The following is a 19,399-nucleotide window of genomic DNA, read 5'->3' on the forward strand; positions in this document are numbered from 1 at the left end:
GTGCTCTCCAGTAAACTGGCTTGGGTCTCATTCTTTTGCGGAGCAACTTCATGCCTCTTGCCAGCTCTGTGACCTCTTGGGTCAGCTTGTGAGCCTGATCTACAATCCATTAACAGGATGCATCTGCTGCATGTAGTGGGAGAGAGGCCACACTACTGTGTTACAGTTGGGAGATGTTTCCAAGGCTTCTCTAAAGCCCTGTTCTACCATAAGGCTTTTTTTCTAGCTGCAGTTGAATGTTATCGCCATCTTCCATCATGTAATTTGACATGTGTGGTCCTGAATTGGGAGATAAGACACCTGAGAGAATTGTCAGAGCAAAAGGTCCGGATCTAAGAATAGGAGGTCAGAGCACCAGCTCTGACAAGCTGAGGAAACATTCATTTGAAGATTTAATCAAATTCTTGACTTTCTAACGTTTGTTTGGACAGGGAACTGATGTGGGTAATGGTAAATTTGAAAAGAATAGTTTTAAATACAGTGATCTAACATAGTCCCTTATATCTTTAATACTGTTGAGTTTACTTCAGTTTTACTTTTTTTTTTTTCTTACTATTAGTAATTTGTCTGGTGGGTAAGAAGCATGGATTGTAGGTTTTTTGATGCCTGCAATTTTCTGTTTACACACATCATGAAGCCAAGAGGATTCTGGCCATTTATTGCTGAAGCGTTGTACATTCACTCCCCATCGAAAGTTGGCGTAGGGTCAAGTCTTAAACAAATAGATTTTCAGATTCAAGTAAGATGTACACCTTCCTGGAATTTCTTGGATTAGGGATAATGTAGTAAGATTCTCTAACCTTTGGATTAAAGGGAAAACAGGAACTGCTTCTTCAGATGCATGGTTTCTGTCAATAGTCAAGATGTGTGTTAACCACTGGAGAATCTTTCTGTGACTAGAAAGCTGTATAGTTGTTTGCATATGTTGCTCCTGTGTCATGGAATAGAATAAATGCCCATTATGTTTTTACTGCTATTCAGTCTGATTACATTTACCTGTAGCTACAATTAGGTGAATTAATGTCCCTTGCAAGTTTTAGGTTTCTTTTGGCACAACTCTTGAAGCTGTGGAAAAATTATTATTTTTTTAGTTCTGTCACTGGACAAAAGCACCAGCTTTTCTGTAAAGTTAAGCTGTCATTTACAAACTGTAAATGAGGAATTTTTTTTTGTTTTCTGGGATAGCTGTAAAGACTAGTGTAGGCTAATTTTTTTCTTGTGCTCTGTGCTTTTTTCCTCAAACACGCTTTTTACTGCAAATGCAAACAAGCCATCAAGCTGCAGTAGCTGGTGGCAGGTATTCTGTTTCTTGTGAAACAGTTTTCTGCACCAAGAGATCATGTAAAACCTAGGAGACAGTCTAGCAGAAGCTTTTTGTTTCGTTTTTTTTAATTACTCTGAACCATTCAGAGTGGATTCACCAAGCATTACGTTGATACACGCTCTTTCATTTAAAAATAATATGCACGTTACAGGAAATGGCATCTACCCTAAGCAAGCTTTTCTTAGGATGAAATGTATCAGTCTTCTCCATCCCTGTCCATGGGATGATTCTTGTATGTTACCACTCATATATGGTAAGGAAGAAACAAACCTACCTCTTTATGTAAGCAAAGAGGTGGGTTTTTTCTGCTGATACGATATATTATGCCTTTTTCACAAGTTGCTGCAGGTGATACAACTACCTGCAGCAACTTGGGCAGGTTTTTTTGTTTGCATAAATTCCTCATCTCTAAAGGTAAGGTGTTGCCATCAGTAGGGGTTTGCAGAAACTTTTCCTGTTATTGTCCTCAAATCACAGAATAGACCAGGTTGGAAGGGACCTTGAAAGGTTGCCTGGTCCAACCTTTTGTGGTTTCCTTTAACATTAAAACTTTCCTTTAACGTCATCCTTGTCTTGATGCCTATGTACATTTTCACTGGCTCAGGTCATGTGTGTGTTGGAATGTCTTTTCGTCATGATACAGGTTATCTCCTGGTTTCTTTTACTCACTTACTGGTCTCTATTGATGTTGTCCTTTGTCTTGAATTTAATTTTAAAATGTCTTCGCCACAAACTGGCTATATGTGTGTATAGCACTGTGAAAGTTAAAATACTTGTTCACATAAGGGAATTCAGTGTGTAATGGTAATAAAAAGAATAATGTCAGATTTTTAAAATTGGTTAAAGAATAGAAAGAACTTTATTTTCTGCTCACAGTGAACAGTGGCAAGTTTCTTATACCTTCTGTATAAGGCTGTATATATCTGTTAAACAGGAACCTGCTAAATACAGTGTTTATGTGCTTATTCATCTGCACAAATATGTCCTCTAAAGTAAATATTGGCAGGTTTGCACAAAAATACTAGAAGCAGAATAATTAATGTTGGTCTTATTTCATTGTGTTGAACTGTGTACTTTTATTTTGAATTAAGACTCTTCTTTTTAGATACAAAGCTGTTCTAAGTTAAATATTTTAGTCTAATTAAAGAGAACATGGCATATTTTGTACTAAACTACTCAAACCATTAATTATCACCATTTTTTATTTTAGTAACTAAATCTTAGGTTTCCTTCCAGAGACTTTTTCTTAATTTATCCTTGGAGCCTTTTGGGATGAGGAATTGATAACATTGCTCAAACACCTTAAATTGTCTCTCTCAGCTTTCGTTATGTGCTGGTGAGAAACTCCAATCAAAGCAAGTATGGAGAATACTTCCAGCTGCTGTCTTAGAAGCTGAGGTCTTCTGATCGATATCATGTTCATTGGTATATCTCTCTTAGCTGCTTCAGTGTAGTGAACTATAGAAGTCATATATTCACATAAATGTGTCAGTGCTTGGTATGTAGCTATTCTAACTGACAGTTATAATGGAATAATGTGCAGACTAGATATGTTTGCTAGGTGTTGAAAGGGGAACTTGTAAATATATCACGAGAGACACATTGATTTCAGTCCTAAAAAATACTTGTATGTGGATTGACAGAAGGTACTTAAACATTTCTTTTCAAAGCTAATAGTCTGTTAGTTTTTAGCTAATTTTGATTTGTTGGTTTTTTTTAGAACTGTGCATTTCTCTGTGATTTATTTCTGTTAACTTATTTTTTTAATCTTCTTTATTTTAATGTGTGCCTGTTTGCCTATAAAGGGATATTACTCTATGAGCCCTTGTGATGACGGATATGTAAGTGTCTATATCTTTATATCTTTTCACATTGCCTGCTCAGTCTGTCACAGTCTATATTTCTCTTCATTTCACAATGTATAACAATTTTCTGTGCATTTTAACTTGCCATGACATTAACTCGTATGGTTTATGAAGAGCCAAAAAATGTGCAAGGCCTGGAATTTCTGCATGGAGAACAGAAGTTCTGAGTAACCTTATGGCTTCATAATATGCATAACACAGCATGTCAACAAAAGAGCAGCTTTGTCCACAAATTTTACATTAAACACAGCTTCTTACAGCATGCAGAAAGCAATTGTTTCTTCCACATGAACATCAGTGTATATATCATACAATGTCTCTGAAGTGTGCCAACACCAGCTGATCCCACAACACCTTTGACAAAGCAAATAAATATTATTGCTTAAGATAATACAGCAAAATGAATTGTGCTCCTCAGAGGTGTGTCATATTTTACATATTTGTATTTTTAATTTCTAAAGTGAAACTTTATTTCTGTAGTAAAGACTATAAAATTCTTGCATACAATTAAAATGGATCCTCTTTCACTGAAAACTGAAAAAGCAAAACAGTGTTCTGTGTACTGCCTGTGACTTCTGTAACCCAGATGGAAGTTTGTATTCTGGCATTATTACAAGTACACCATAAGTATCTAATTTTGCCCATAGTTAGTGCATTCTTTGCAAAGAGAGGAAATGAGTCTACTTCTATGTTACTCTGTGTGTAATCAATTCATAAAAGTTATTGACACCAATTCTGAAAAATGTTGGTCAGTATTCTGCTTTAAAATAATACATATTTATGTTTTTATCACTTTCTTTGTGTAAAACAAGATTTCATCTTTCAAGAAAAACTAACTTTTTTTTTTTTTCAAAATGTATTCGTCACCTGGAATTACAGTAACCCCTGTGGGCACTCAACTTCCTGCCTAAAACAACACTTTGTTTTGAGAAATAGTCATAGAATTATTGAATGCAAGGGACTATTTCTTTCATGCTTCTTTTTATCTTTATGTAGAGATTACTATCCACATTCACCTGTGTTAAAAGATTACCTGTATCAATCAACCTGTTCCTGTTGATGATGTGAATGGTCATAATGGACACCTTTTGCTTGATGCTTAGTATTTTGTTCCCTCTCATAATGGTCTGTTTTGAGATTGAGTAAAAGTTGATTATAAATGAGCAGTTATGAATTCAATGATCTTTGCTAAGAGAAGTTTTGCCCTTATATAGGTAGTTTTAGTTAAAAGTAACTTTATACGATGTAGAATGTAATAACATACAATGCAGAGTTGTTTATAAGATTTTTGTAAAGCTATCTAATTCTGAGCTATTTCTTGAATTCATAGATAGCTTTCAGCCTCCCTTCACTGTTTATATATAGAATCTTATACTGTTTTCTGACATTTTGTCTTGTCATTGCATGATCACATATTATTACAGTGTGACTTTATGTACACTTCAGATGTCTTAGAGAATCTGTTTTATAGGCAAGTGGGAAGTTTTCACAACAGGATATCTCTAGTATAAGTAAGGAAAAAAAAATTAAAAACACTTGCAGATCTTCTTACAAAGTAAATTTGCATAGCCCCAATAGATCTGCCAGGTTACGCAAGCTCAAAGTCTAATCTGTCATAGGCTGCATGTAGCAGGCTTGTTGTCATTAGCGTATAACAAAGGAGCTCAACATAAATTTTTGAGTTCTAATGATATGTACGAATTTGCTCAAACTTTGGTTTTACTCTTCACATATTCATCACATATCTTTGATTATTAATTCTGAATCTGCATTGAATTTACACTGAGTTCTTATAGCACATTTTCAGAGTGGTAACGGAGGACAGAATCTGGCTTTCAGCTTTAGCCTTCAGCATATTGTGAATATATACATCAAATAGCAAAGTGGAGTTGGTTTGAATACAGGGCTACAGTATTTGATAAAATCAATTGTGGTTTTGGCTTGCACATGAAATGCAGCTGTTTTCTTTTATAAATATTGATTTTTTTATTTTTTTTTTCCCCTTTGAACTTCTTTGTTTTATTCCATGCTGTTTGTATTCATGCCTTGCTTTGTTTAAAAATGAAGGGCTGCCATCTGTGGCTAGTCTGCATCGTGACAGAATTACTTGTCTTAATGTGGCACCTGGTTTGGCTTTGGCAAGAACCAGCACAAACATAAGTCATACCCCATGATCCTACCAGAATAAGCTGTGCTTGGGCTGTTGTTTTCTTGTGTTTTTTTCTTTTCCTTTCCTTAAGACACCTAGTTTCTGCATGTGTTTCAATTATGACATATGATTCTGTCTCAAGATAGGTTTTGCATGAAAATTATTTTCTTCAAGATTAAGTCTGTGAATGTTGGGAGTCATGTATTACAGATGAGTCATGTATGCCCCATGTTCTTCGCTTTCTGTCATTCACTGGCAATTTGAGGAATACTGTTACTCAAAAGGTTGAATTAGTATTTAACCTGTTCTAGGAAAGGTAAGATTGGGGAAAGGGCTTGGGAGAAAATGCTGAGGAAATAAATGCTTTTTAACCTAAGAAAACTGGTAGTAAAGAGGAGCTATGTAAACTTGGCTGATTGAGGCATCATCTGGTGGTTGACATGATGGATGTGTAATGAGGAAGTTACCTGTCAGCAGTGCCTTTAACTCTGCCTTTCCGTCTGTGGCCTTGGATTCATCACCTGGAGATGAAGATCGTAAGGTTTCTACTAACCTTATAAGAATATTAAGAATTTACTTTCTGTAGAGAGTGCTTTGAGGGCTATGAACGCACAGTGCTGATGGTTTTACTTTCTCTTGTCCAGTTATTTAAAAGCAGCTGTTACAAAGAAGTCCCAGCTTTCCAGCATCCACATACTCTCTCTCAAAACCACAGTACAGTTGGAGTTTTTGCACTATTGCCACAGAAACAAGATATCAGAGTTCAGCTGTTTAGATTTGAGAATGAACACCAGGAAAGAGAAGAACGGATCTGTGAGGATCAAAAAACCAAAAGGCCTGTGGGCTCTGTTCTGCCCACTTCCAGGCTTCAGTATTAACCTTTTCTTCAGTTAAATGTATCCCTTTGTTCCTAAGAATCATTTTAAAGGGCTTCATGCTTTTACATGTATCTGCAACATAGAAGTCCATTTTTAAAAGCATATAGCTACAGTTTTCCAAAGAACTTGAAAGTTTTGTTATTAATTTGGTGGTAGGGCAGGTTTTTGTTCCCAAGAATCTATTGCTTTTGCTTTCCCTGGTACTGACGTGTTGAGAGGGGTGGAGGCTGGTTCCGCTGGCGCTCCCGCCAGAAGTAATGCATGTGGAAGCTTGGCTTTGGATCTGCTGTGTACAGAGATAATGGTGAAGGCAATGACCTTTTTCCACTGGCTAGATTATTATATGTCTTAAATGAAGTAAGTGTGCTGACGTAAGTAAGCCCAAGAGCTGATTTGTAGGATGCAGCTCTATTTAAGGTGTGGTTTTCCTTTTGTTAAGGCTAATGCACAAGTCAAGAACTAGAGCTTAAGACAGCTTTTTGGGGCTAGGTTATGTAAAGATATTTAACTTGGTAAATATCCTGAGATTGGGACATCTCGGATTCTGTACCAAAGAGGAGAAACGGAAACAAACAAACAAATACTACCTAGTGAAATGCAAAAGGAGGTGCTGAGGTGGAACTGTATTTGCTTTGGTGGGCTGCCTGCTCGGGAATTCCTAATGTGCATTTACCCTTCCCTGCTTGTGTGGGGCAGGGCACTTTGTAAGGTGGAAAAGAGCACTCTGCTTAAGGAATTAAGAATATTAAACCAAGTTAAAATGAAATGCTAGGATGGGTCTGTATTTCGCCTTCTTAATTAGAAATGTTTATGTGAAGGAAGCCATGAAATTTTCAGCAGAGTTTGGGTCATATTCCCCAGGCTTATTTTCCACCCGAGTCCATAACCCAGTGCTTCCTATTGCCAAGAGTGCTGCTTCCAACTGGTCAAATCTGCCAGCACTGAAACGAGGCATGGAGCTTGGTACAAACCATTTATGGCTCGTTGGGGGTATCGGCTCGAGCTCTGTGCTGGGACAGGCACCCCTTGATGCTGCTGCAGGAGGTGGCGAAAGCAGCCAAGGAATGGGTGCAGAGGTGGTGCCGGCCAAACTGGCAGTAGTCTGGGAGTGAGAGCTGAAGAGGCCATGGCATGAGGAGGAGAAAGGCTGGCAGGGTAGCAGGGTTCTGAGGGTCTGGGGTACTGCATGTCTTTCCTCTTTAAAAACGAGGATAAAAAGATGAAAAGTTGAGAATCTATGGCAAGAGGTAGCCTGGATGTTAAATTGAATGATCAGCACTTGGTGGTACTGTATTTGGATCACTTGTTGGAAAACTAAACTGACTGAAATTCTCCTCAGACCCATTTAGCAATAGATGGAAAGTGTGTGATGCTGTCCCTCAGCATGCTGTGTGGCTGTGTGCTTCACAGGGTGACTCAACTGTCTGACCCAAAGTAGTGCAGACCCTGAAATAGTAGCCCTGTGAGCCACAGGAGAGCTGCTGCATTGCGTAACTGCCAAAAATTGCCCAGAAATATAATTCTCTAGCAATATTTTACTGCAGTCCTTGTTCTCATAAATTACATTATAAAATAGAGACCTAAATAAATTCCAAAACAGGAAAATACTAGTACCAGAGTTGTTACTGTACTGTATCAGCTGTTGTTAACTTATTTTGCAGAATTATTCTGTCATAATCAAACACTAAATCTGCTGGTTTTCTGTTTGTGGTAGTTGTGTGATGAGCATTTGATTGTTTAATTGCAAAATAATTTTTAGCTCTTGCACACTGCCATTCATTGGTAGATCTCAAAAACCAGCTTATTCAAGAGATTGATGCCTGTATCTGCTTTCCACATGAGAAAAATCAAGGTCCAGAGATGTGAAATGACATATTTAAATTCTGTCTGCAGTTGGTAGCTGAATCAGGGCTAGAAGCGTATCTCCTGAGACCCAAGCCAGTGTCTTACTCAGTGTGCCATACTGGAGGGTACAGATTAGCTTATGACTAATTGCAATCATGTAGATGAAGATGAAGAAGGGAAATCTCTGCCTGTAACATGGTGGCATTCTTTCTGCTTGTCAGTGTTGCTGACCATAGTCAGTCAGATTCAGAAATGAAGGTGCAGTGAAGGGCAAACTAGCCCTGAAAAACTTTTCCTGTTTCTGTTTTGCCTCATTGAACCTGACGTAGTATGAACTGTATCCTAATTGCTTTCCCAGAAACACCAAAAGCCTGAGAGCGCTTCCTTCCTCCTGTGCAGGTTCTAGACTGATAAACTTGGGTCTGATCAGAAATGTGAGCACTGGACAAGAAGGCTCTCCATCTTGGTCACTCAGCCCGCAGAGCTCCAGTATAGGGTCTGCCTCACTGTGTGGTGCCTTTTTGGTGCAGATAGACTGCAGAGCCAAATCGTACTAAACGCTTTGCTGTGCTCCATCTGCCAGCTTAAAAAGTAATTTGGGAATTAATAGGACTTTGTCCTGCTTGATCTGACTGATTTTTAAAAATCTGAACTTTTTTCCAGTTGAAGTTTCTGTAGTTTGAAATTTATAAAGGCTTGCAAAAATCTTACACTTGCCAGAAAAGTTTTATTTGTATGGATGGGTGATGCATGTATCTTTACCAATTATATATCCTTTAGTTAGATTTTGGTTGGAGCACATGTTTTTCTTTCTAAGGCAGCAAAGAAGTGGTGGGTAAAAAGGACTCTGCTGAGAAGCAGAGAGCTTCTATATACATCTATTTACTCTAAGTGACCTGCTTTATTACTTTTCTCAATAATGTTCTTCTCATCATCAAGGGCTCTCTCATTTCTTTTGCTTTAACATACTATAGTCACTTTCTTCCCCATTTCCTTTAATGGAGAAGGGCGCTGAGGAAGGCAATGAAAATGATCTGTGATTTCATTGCGCACTCGGGTACAAGATGATAGCTTTTTACTGGGAAAATAGTTTTGTTTAAACAGAAGTTAGCTTTTGATATTTATCAAAAATGTTAAGGAAAATTAATACAAATAAACGTGGGGAAAACAGGAAGATATGATACTTTGAAAGACTTTTGTATTGTGTAAAATAAACCATGATTTGAGAACTACTGTCAAGACAGGTTAATTTTGAAGTGTATGACCTGTACACAATAGACAATTAACAGGTCATTCATTGACTTAAACATAATATAAAATGCTTTCCAATGTGCGTATAAGCTTATTTCACATCGAAGAGAGCAGTTCCTTGTATTACAAAGGATACCCATGAGGTAGTGTGTTCAAGAATATTTCAGCTGGTGTAATTCAATATTCTCTATGGTATTTCATGCTTTTTGTCTCCTCGATCCCTCAGTTTTAAATCTGACAATAGACATTGATTATATAGCTCCCACTGAAAGAGGCTAGGTTAGAAGAAAAGACCAGTTTTAAAGGCATAAGTGGTAATGAGAGATTTTTTAGAAAGTGAATAGGGAGATCAACACAAAGAGACGACACTGAATATTCTGCGAATATGGCATGTAGTTGACATCAGAATGCATGATATGAAGCACTCTTATGCCAGAATTGCTGCTGCTTGGCTCACCTACAAGTAGGTCTAGCACAAAATATTTACTGAAGCAGACAACTTTTATATGGAACTTTTATATGATGTTGATATTTTTAAGTTTTTACTTGTTCAGCAGTGGTGCCTGCATATGCTCTGTGTCACACTGCATCAAAGAGGAAATATTCAGGCTTAAATTCAACTTATCCTAGGCCGAACCACTGAGAAATGGCATGCTGTTCCATATTGGGTTTTATCCATACTAGAATACCTAGTCTTTTCTTCACATATTAGTAGTTATATATGGGGATATACATTAGTAGCAACAGGCACTCTGATAACATTAGTGTCGAAACAAAGAATTCCAGCAAATTTGAATGCAGTAATACATGCTAGGTCTCCAGCGAAATATTACTGCAACTTTAAGGTACAAAAATTTTTGAAGTCAATAAATGTGTTTAGCAAGTTTTTCGTCTTCCTCAGTGGGCTTCGGATGGTAGTTTCTACTCACTTTTTTTCTCTTTAGATATATATATTTTTTTAAAAAATGCTTCAAGTGTAGGTAATTTTTGGTGTAATAAGTGTAGGTAATGTATGGCAGTGAAGATAACATAGCCAGATCATAACAAAGGAGGTTTTTACCTGTGAAACACTTTAAGGGAAAAGAAAGATGAAGTCCTCTCCTTTAGCTGTGCTTCTATATTTCAACATGGGTGCTATAGGAAAAGAACTGCAGAACCTCAGTGAAAGAATACACTGTGGACCTCATAAGTAATGCTGTTGGTGTGAAAATTGGACTAATCCGTTGTGATTTCTTTTTTTTTTTTCTTTATTTTTCTGATGCAGGCTTCCACAATGTTAAGAGCATCTTTAGCCCCTGTGTAAGTATTTATTGCTGAGCTTCATTTGTATCTGTAGGGAAGAAGAGGGGTTTGTAAACTGAAGGGCACTGCCAGTTGTCTGCAAATAGGAATCACTCATCCTCTGTGTGCTTCCTCTGATCTCAGTGAATGCTGTATGCAAATATTGTGTGATCTGTATTCTTCTCTTGAGCAGGTTCAGTAACATCCTAATTTCAGCAGGATGTTGCTAATCCAGTAAATCTGTCACTGCACACCTGTGAGTTGTTGCTGTATTTTCTTTACTGTTTCCGCACATTACAGTCCTGTTGTTGTAATTGGTTTGCTTCTCACAAAACCAGGAAAAGGAGGGGAATTGGTAACGTGGATTTTTGGGTGCTTCAAGTTTAATTTTTTTGTGGCTGACTTAAGTTTTGGCTTATAAGATCGAACAGAGATGGTATATCTGAGATGAAGGTTTTATTACATTTTTGAGACACTGTTTTGATCCTTCTGTTGTTTACAAGAAAATTAAAGGGACAATTATATATAAAATTTGTTTTGATAGGATAGGAAGATAGGAGTAAAAATTTCTTAGTTGAATATATTTAAATATTAAAATTAAAGCATTGACAGGAATAATTTTGTTAAAGGAAACTTCTGTTGCAGTGTTAAAACTCAAAGAAGCAGGATAGTACTGGTGCATGGGAAGTGATCCTGTATTAAGTCTTATGTTAAACCAGCGTAGTCCAGCCTGTAAAAATCATTCAGCCTGCCTCCTTTGCCTTGGAGAAGACACTTCTGTGTGCGTGAGGGCTTAAAGGTAAAGCTGGAGCTGCAGCTTGTTATTGTGTCTGTTTATAACCATATGCTAAGAGCCACAAGTTGCTGCCCCCATGCTCTTGTGGCCCACACAGGGCAAAAAAGGAAGGTACTGTACTGTTCTGTGCCACTAAAAAGCTCAGATCATCAATTGGCTAGTTGTCAGCATTTAGTGTCTGCAAGTTATGATGGTAAATGAGCTGCATGCATGGTGAAAAAATAAATCCAAGTTTAAAAAGTCTGTTGTTCTGATATGGTAATAAAAGTAACAAAGGTGTAAAAACGTGGAAGCTCTTTTTCTGAAGCAGACTTCCTTTTTTGGCTCTTCTCATCTCAGTAACATCAGCTGTACTGAATAAGGAGAGAGAGTTTTGATGACTGTCTTTCCCATTTCCATTGTAGGAAGATGCAGGATGTGCCATTGTTGCCCTCTTTGGATTATGAGAAGCTGAAGAAAGATTTGATTACAGGGAATGATCGTCTCAAGGCCTTCTTACTGCAGGCTCTGCGCTGGGTAAGGGAGAGGGCCTCTGTAGAAATAAAGAAATAGGTCCCTTCTGGAGGGATCCAGAACTAAAATCCATTTTGCAAGGAAGATGAATGTTCTGGTGATCAGTTCAGCATTATAGGCAACTTCTCTCTTTGTCAGTGAAGCTTGCCAAGACTCTTGAGATGATGAAGAAAGCCCAGGCAGTAGGTATCTATTTGTAGTGGTGTCCTCCTCATCTGAAGAAAGCCAGACAGGAATTACTGGGATCTTCAGTGGAAGTAATTTCTGATGTGTTTTCAAAGAAATTGTTGTTGTTGTTGTTTTAGGCAGTTCCTTTTTCCATGTATTGCCCTGTTTTAGATTTATATAAATATTGCTATATCCAAGAAATACCTGGCTCTAAGCACCAGTTTTCCTTTATAATCAAGGTATTCTACAAGAGCCTACCTTTTGGTTGACTCGGATCATGTAATGATATTTTGAAAAAAAAGGTGACAACAGGAAGTTACATTTTCCTGCTGAAAAGGAAGCTGATATGTTCAAAGTGACAGACGTGAAAGATGATAATAGTGGAATTCTGATCAAGCTTCAGTGTCCATTTTCACATTAAAAAAACATCCGTTGGGTCTGACCAGTGATTCTTCTAGCCCAGTACTCTGTCTCAGATGTTTTAGAAAAGCACCACATCTGTAGCTATTAGAGGGCTTTTTAACTTTATGGGAAGTAATGCTGTATCCTTCCTGTATGGACAGTGATGACAGCTCCCAAGTAACAGTTCATTTCATCTCTTTCCCTTAGATCACTGAGCTTGAATTCCTCCTTCCCATGAAAAGAGGTTTCTCAGCTATGGGGTATCAGCACCTTTAAGATCTTCAATGGTCATCAATTCACATTACCATTTATTTATTTGACTGGTTTATTTATGTTGTTGTTTATTTTAGCGCTTGACAACATCATATCCTGGGGAACAGAGAGACACTGTCCTGCAAGCCTACATCAGTAATGACCTCCTAGACTGCCACAGCAGCTGTCAGGTCAGCTGGAAAGAGTTTTCCTCCAACTTCTATGTGATATTGCTCATTTGTTTCTATAAAGTGCTGCTCAGAAAAATTTATCAGACTCTGGAGGGGAAAAAAAAGAAGTAGTAGTGCCAAAATCATGTGACACATTTAACTTCTCCATCCCAGTCTTTAAATGTGATGGACAAAGCTTTGCATTATAAGAGCTTTCAGTGTATATACATTTCTTGTCTACAAGTGGAAGTTTATCACCTCTCCTGGTGCTTGATGTCCGTGAGTTTAGCAGAAGGCTACTGAGCCCCTTACTTAGGAGTTAGCTCTTGCGTATCAGATGCTATGTCTCTTTTTGAGTGATTATGTATTGTTAGATAATACTTTCAATCCATTTCACTGATCTAGGATAAGAACTAAGTTAGGACTTCAGTCTCAGTACCTCTATGGAATATCTGATTATGCACTTGTAATAACATGTTCAACAGTATTTCCGTGAATTTGGAATAGATTGTTACCTTTCTCTAGAAAGGGGAATTGCTGGTATGTTGGTTTTGAAAGGTTGCTTCAGTCACTGATAATCCAATACTATTGCTAACAAAAGCACAACTTTTTTCATTTGTAGTAGTGAATTTTGTACATAGTTGAGTTACCCAGTTGTTTGAAGCAGTGGGCCTACTTGTTATGTTGTGGCTCCCATTGTTACTGCAACAGTAACTTCACTAGAAAAGTTAAAGGATTATTAAATCAATGATCTGGTTTTCTCCCTGTAAATTTCTGTAAGAGGAAAGTTATGTGTAAGTAATGCCTGAAGTAAAACAGATTAAAAATAGTTTGCAATGTGGTATTCTTGGTAAGTTACTGAGCTGTTTTCCCACACTCTTAGTTGTCAAACAAAAGCATTTCTATTCAGGTAACATTTCTGCATTTCAGTTCATCAACAAAATTAACAGATTCTTTTTTTGTCACTGACTTAATTTTAGGTATCAGTTTTAACTAATAACTGTGTTGGTTCATTGTAATTCTCACCCTACACCATGGAGCTTAATGGTGTTATAACAGACTGAGCTGAAGAGCTCCGATTTGCTTATTTTTTTTAATTTTCCATCTCTCCCTTAGCCTCCTGCCAATAAAAAAGGAGACTAGGAAATTTTAAATCATATTGACATTGTTTAAGATATCGATACGCATTCAAAGGTGGTTTGCTGTGAAAATTTAATGAAGCTTTTAAAACATTGTAGAAGACTAACTTTGGGTTTTTTTCCTGCTTCAGTGAGTTTTTATTAATGTTTGTTTTCTTCTTCAGAGGAGTGTCCTCAAATTATTACATTCTAAGAGTGAGGTAGTCAGACAGTATATGGCAAGGCTCATCAATGCTTTTGCTTCACTGGCAGAAGGTAAGAGATCTGCTGCAAAAAAAAGACAGCATTTTCGTATAAGGCTGGCTTATAGGTACTTCACAAATGCATGTCGCTGCATGTGGGAATTTAGAGCCTTATTTGCACTCTTTTTCTAGGGATTCACTGTCTTTTGTTACATGCATTCAAAACAGTTTTTCAGTACCTGGAAAGCTTTCATTTTGACACTGTAGATTCAGCATTTCTAATTTCTTTTGATGATTTGTGGTCTGTGTGGGAACTTACCCAGGTGCTACCTTTAATATAGCCTTCAATCTCTTCATGAGGGTTAAAAAAAAAAAAAAAGAAGAAAAATCTCCATTAATTAAAGGTCCTGTAGGCAGACCTGCTACCAGGCTGTGCAACAGTAGTTAGTACAGCTGTTCTTGCATCTTCCTGGTCCTCACCTGAATAAATCTTTGTGCATCACTGTTGTTTGGTTGCATATATATGCAGCTTTGTATCTCTGCCTGTCCCAAATTAGCCCTTGGTTTGGTGCTACTTAAGGAGCTAACAACTATTGCTAGGAACTGAAATCCCATTTGAAGTCAGTAGCAGTAGGACACCTGAGTTTCCTGAGCTCTTTGGGCATATCTGCTCTTTTCCTAGAGTATACAAAACTGTGATAGATCAGAAAGCATGTACTGAAAGAGGAATAGTGAATTCTGTGTGGTACTAACTTGGGAAGTGGGGGCCTCTAATGCCCCGAGTGGCTGAATTGAATGCAACTGGTCTGCTAGACAACTCATTTGTGCAGGTTTGTTTGGGTCTTGGCACAAGATTGTGGCTTGTCAAGAAGGAACTGAGGTCAATCCTGCTTACTTTTTCAAGGAGAGGGCGCTTTTCTGTCATAAGCTGGTATCTCAGCATCTGTTCTTTCATCGCTTTTTGCACCAGGTCGTGTCTACCTTTCTCAGAACCCAACATTGCTGCGAATGCTGGAGGAGAGACTGAAAGCTGAAGACAAGGATTCCCTTACATGGGAGAATGTTCTGGGGGCTCTGCAGAAATTCAGCCTCAGGTGATGAAAGCACAGCACACAGTGGTGACAGCAGGAGAGGAAATGCAGGCTAGTTAGGCTCTGTTCAGGGAAGAAAGAAGAGCACTTGGTTTTCCCATAACAATCATCAGAACCTCTGATGACTGATGAAAACAGTGTCATTTATTATGGAGGAGAACTCGGTTTTGCTGACTGAATTAACCTGACTTCCTACTAGCTGTCAAGACTCAAGTAAATGTACATCTGCCATAGCCTTGTGTGCTTTATACATATTCCTTAATTGAACAGAGTGAAAATCTTAATGTAGAAAGTTCTGAAAATCCTACACAGAAAAAAATAAAAAGAGCTGCATTACATTCCAAAGCATAAGGTTTTCATCATGCTTTCTGCAAATATTTTTCAGGGATTTCATCCTTATCCTGTTGATCCTCTTTCCTGGAGCTGACTATGCATGGCCTGTCTTGTTCCTTACTTTTGCATTAGCAGTCTGACTCAAATGCCCACCACAAAAGAAATACCATGCAGAAGCAGTAAAGGCCATGATGTTGCTCCCATTTAACAAATAAATATGATCTAGGAACTCTGTTTTCACAGTGCTCAGGAGGAATATTCGGCCCTGAATAGTTAACTAAATGTAAGGAGGTAGATGGATGTGTTTAGGTCTTGTTATTTTCATTCATGTTTCTTCTAAATTAAGACTGCAAGTGTTGGGAGTTATTTTGTTTGTTTGGGCATGTTGAAGAATGAGGGCTGCTTTTGGACTTGGCTTATTTAGAACTTGTTTGGATGAAACACATGTAAACGTGCTTTGGGTAAAAATCTGGGCTGCTTCCTGACATGATACCTTATACATATTTGAGATGAAAGAGAATAAATCTTCATACCTTACTGCTTGAAATCCTAAACCCATCTTAGAGAAAATGATTTTTCTATTAAAGCACTTGTTGATAGTACAAGTTAGCTTGAATTTTGGGGCCTAGGCACTAAGCTACTGAAAATATGAAAGTTTTTTACTCTCTAGAAGATAACGGTTAATATTACAGTAGGTTAATTCCAGACACTGGGCGTGAGAGACTGTTTTTTTTAATGTGTGGTCAGATGCTCCCTTGTTTTGTTCAGTTCATGCCACAGACCTACTGCAAGATCCAGGACTGAGTAAGTGTATGAGCATTCAGGAGTAATCCAAATCCCAAATACTAAGACCAGGAAAATACCTGCTTTGATCTTTGTAATTTAGAGTTACTGCCCATTGGAAATAATGTGATTAAAAATGGTGTTCTCCAGTAAGACCTTTCTACATGTATATACTTCTTTTTTGTATTGTAAAGCAAGGAATTTCTGTTGCAGGAGATCACAGTTGACCACCTGGCACTTTATTCTGTATACTCTTTGAGGGCAGCTACAGACTGCGTTAAAAGAATATGTGATTTAAGAATCTCTAGAGAAAAGAGCAAATAAATTTAAGCAAAAAATCTCATTTGTCATATCAACAGTAAAAAAGTGCTATAGTGCTATGGCTACCTATGGCAGAAGAAGCAATTAATTTGTTATGGGTCTGTTGTATGTAGCTGGCTTTTTTACCAATTGTAAGACAATTGAAAATGCAATTTTAGGTGGAGTTAGAAGCCTTAGAAAAGAGTAAAGAAACTTACCTCAGCAGTTTGCAGGTTTAAAAAAACAAAACACAAAGAAACCCAACCCACTCAACAACATTTTAGCCCTCTAAACCTATGGGAATCTGCATCTTCAATTTCTTCAGGCTTTAACTCCTCAGTTTAATTGATCCTGCCAAAATGGGTAGTTTTGGGTTTTTTTTGTTGGCAGGCTAGTGTATAGCAGGTAGATGAAACAGGGTTTTAATGTGCTTATATTAGCTATAAGTATATTTGAAAGCTATTTATGATGTGGTCTGATTTTTGTGGGCTTTTTGTTTTTTAATCCTAGGCGTGCACTGCAGTCGGCAATGATCAAAGATGGGCTCATTTTCTGGCTGGTTGATGTTCTAACAGATACAGATTGCCTGTCTGATTACACGCTGGAGTATTCTGTTGCCTTGCTCATGAATCTTTGTCTGCGGAGTGCAGGTGTCTTACATTTTGAATTACAACCTTATTCCAAAAAACAGATAGGGAAAACTGTGAATCCTTTTCTCTGATATACCTGGATTCTTTCAAGTGACTATAATTAGTAGCAGGTACTCACATAACCAGAGATATTTAAGTGTTCTAACCAATGCTTTTGAGCAGATCTCTTTCCCAAGAGTCCCAAACTATGGAGGTTAGCTTGACCAAAATCTAAAGAATTAAGAAAACAGTTAATCAATGGAACCCTCTAAGATTTGATTATTTTTTGATATCCATATGTGAGGTCTGCCGTTCCTATGTTCCAGGCCCACTTTTCAAAAGACACTTTTTACTTGTGTGGGAGATTTGTGTGCATAAAAGGAAGTCAGAACTGAGTTGATTAGTAATGGCAAGGGAGCTTAACCTTCACCTCGTGGAGTGAAATACTTGCATGCTTTGCTTCTACAACACAGAGCTCCCCCCCCCCCCCCCCCCCCCCCCCGAAAATAAGGTCCTGTCAATGTCCCAAGAGACTTAAAAGAAGCTTAAAGTAAGTTTCCTTTTAAAAAGGAAAGTAAGGTAAGGGTGAAAAATTGACTGCTTGCCAGAAGCAAAATAATGTCTTTGTTAAAGTTTTAAAAATGCCTTTGTGTTGCATCCTGTCCAAGATTACAACTGTATAAATCCAGAGTAACTCCACTGATTTCAGCTCAGTTATGTTGAGCAGCATTTGGCAGGGACAAGGAACAGTATTGCTCTGTGTAAATTATATTTCATACTAATTTTAAGAAGTAAGCAGCTCGCTCTGATCTGTTACATTTTTTTTAAGCATATTTATGTTTTCTCCCTTTGCAGGGAAGAAAGTGTGTGCAAGGATCGCAAACCATGTGCTCAAAGTCCTCTCTGATCTTCTTGGCCACGAGAATCATGAGGTATTTGTACAGCAAACTTTGGGTTAAGGAAAAGGTGGAAAGAAAAATTAAAGATAAAAAAAGCAAGAAAGGAAGAAATGGAAAAAAGTAAATTGGTTTTGTTTCTCTTGTTAGACCCTCATGTAATTAAGTTGCATGAAATTTTCCTAAAATTCACAATTCTGTAATTTTTCTTTTTTTGTTGGGCACTGGTCTTTCTAGACATAATTATGTCTTCCTTTAACAAATGTTGGCAGCTAAGAAGCAAAGTATTTCAGATGCATAGTTATCATGCAGTCCATGTGCCTTCTTGATTGCAGTTTCTGATGCTGTTTAAATGTCATCTCACACGAAATCATCTCAAGCTTAACTAGTTCATTAGATGAAAAATGTGTGGTGCAAGCCATTATGCAAAACCATCAGGTGCAAAGAAGCAAATTTGCTAGTAGTTTTAAGGAATATTATAAGAAAGCAGTATACCTGTGTCATTCAAGCCCTAATATCTTTTTATCTACCAGTTCATTTAACCTGCCATGTAACCCTTTTGTGGTTCAAGTTTCTTTTCTGACTCTAGACATGCTTGCATCTTAGATGCTAAATTAAACTACCTCAGAGGAAAATGCTAAAAATTATTAGTTATTTCTACCCAATGCTTTTCAACACATCCCTCTGATATCTGCTGTCTGCTGTATAAAGCATTGCTTTAGCTGTCTCTGCAGAGGGTCACTTCTTTAACTGTGGAGTAAAATTCAAGGCAGGAGAAAATGCAGGCAAATATTGTATGAAGTTGAAATCATAGGGAGGCAGCATTTATACCAGGCCATTCTAGATTGATTCCTTGATGATCGTGCAAGGTGCAATGAAATATAAACTCTGGTGTCTCATGTTTATACCCAATGATTATATCATCAGGTTTTTTGTTTATCACTTAAACTGAAAATAGAGAATAAATTTGGAGGAAGTGTTTACTCCACATTTTATGAATTTATTAGAAGATGTAGATCAGTTCTTTACTAGTACTGTTTTGATTAGGATGAAACTTGGCATACCTTTATTGTACTGTTTCACTGGCTTTTTTTTTATGAATCATGAGAGTTAATACAATACATACTAATACAAAATAACATCCCAGTCCCT

The 19,399-nt window shown here is 37.5% G+C and overlaps 1 protein-coding gene across 6 annotated transcripts in view; it reads left to right on the forward strand.

Moving 5' to 3' along the window:
• The window catches only part of ARMC9 (armadillo repeat containing 9), a 72,900-nt gene that overhangs the window by 23,534 nt on the left and 29,967 nt on the right, over positions 1–19,399 (forward strand). For 5 of the 6 annotated variants that reach the window (XM_069792493.1, XM_069792492.1, XM_069792494.1 and 2 more), the window contains exons 10-17: positions 3,130–3,165; positions 10,577–10,611; positions 11,794–11,905; positions 12,823–12,915; positions 14,198–14,288; positions 15,186–15,309; positions 17,233–17,372; positions 18,207–18,283. In XM_069792493.1, the coding sequence (XP_069648594.1) occupies positions 3,130–3,165; positions 10,577–10,611; positions 11,794–11,905; positions 12,823–12,915; positions 14,198–14,288; positions 15,186–15,309; positions 17,233–17,372; positions 18,207–18,283 (708 nt within the window). The remainder of the gene's footprint in view (positions 1–3,129; positions 3,166–10,576; positions 10,612–11,793; positions 11,906–12,822; positions 12,916–14,197; positions 14,289–15,185; positions 15,310–17,232; positions 17,373–18,206; positions 18,284–19,399) is intronic. The other variant, XM_069792491.1, reaches the window with a different exon arrangement.

Source organism: Haliaeetus albicilla, chromosome 9 (assembly GCF_947461875.1).
Source record: "Haliaeetus albicilla chromosome 9, bHalAlb1.1, whole genome shotgun sequence".
Taxonomy (NCBI): Eukaryota; Metazoa; Chordata; class Aves; order Accipitriformes; family Accipitridae; genus Haliaeetus; species Haliaeetus albicilla.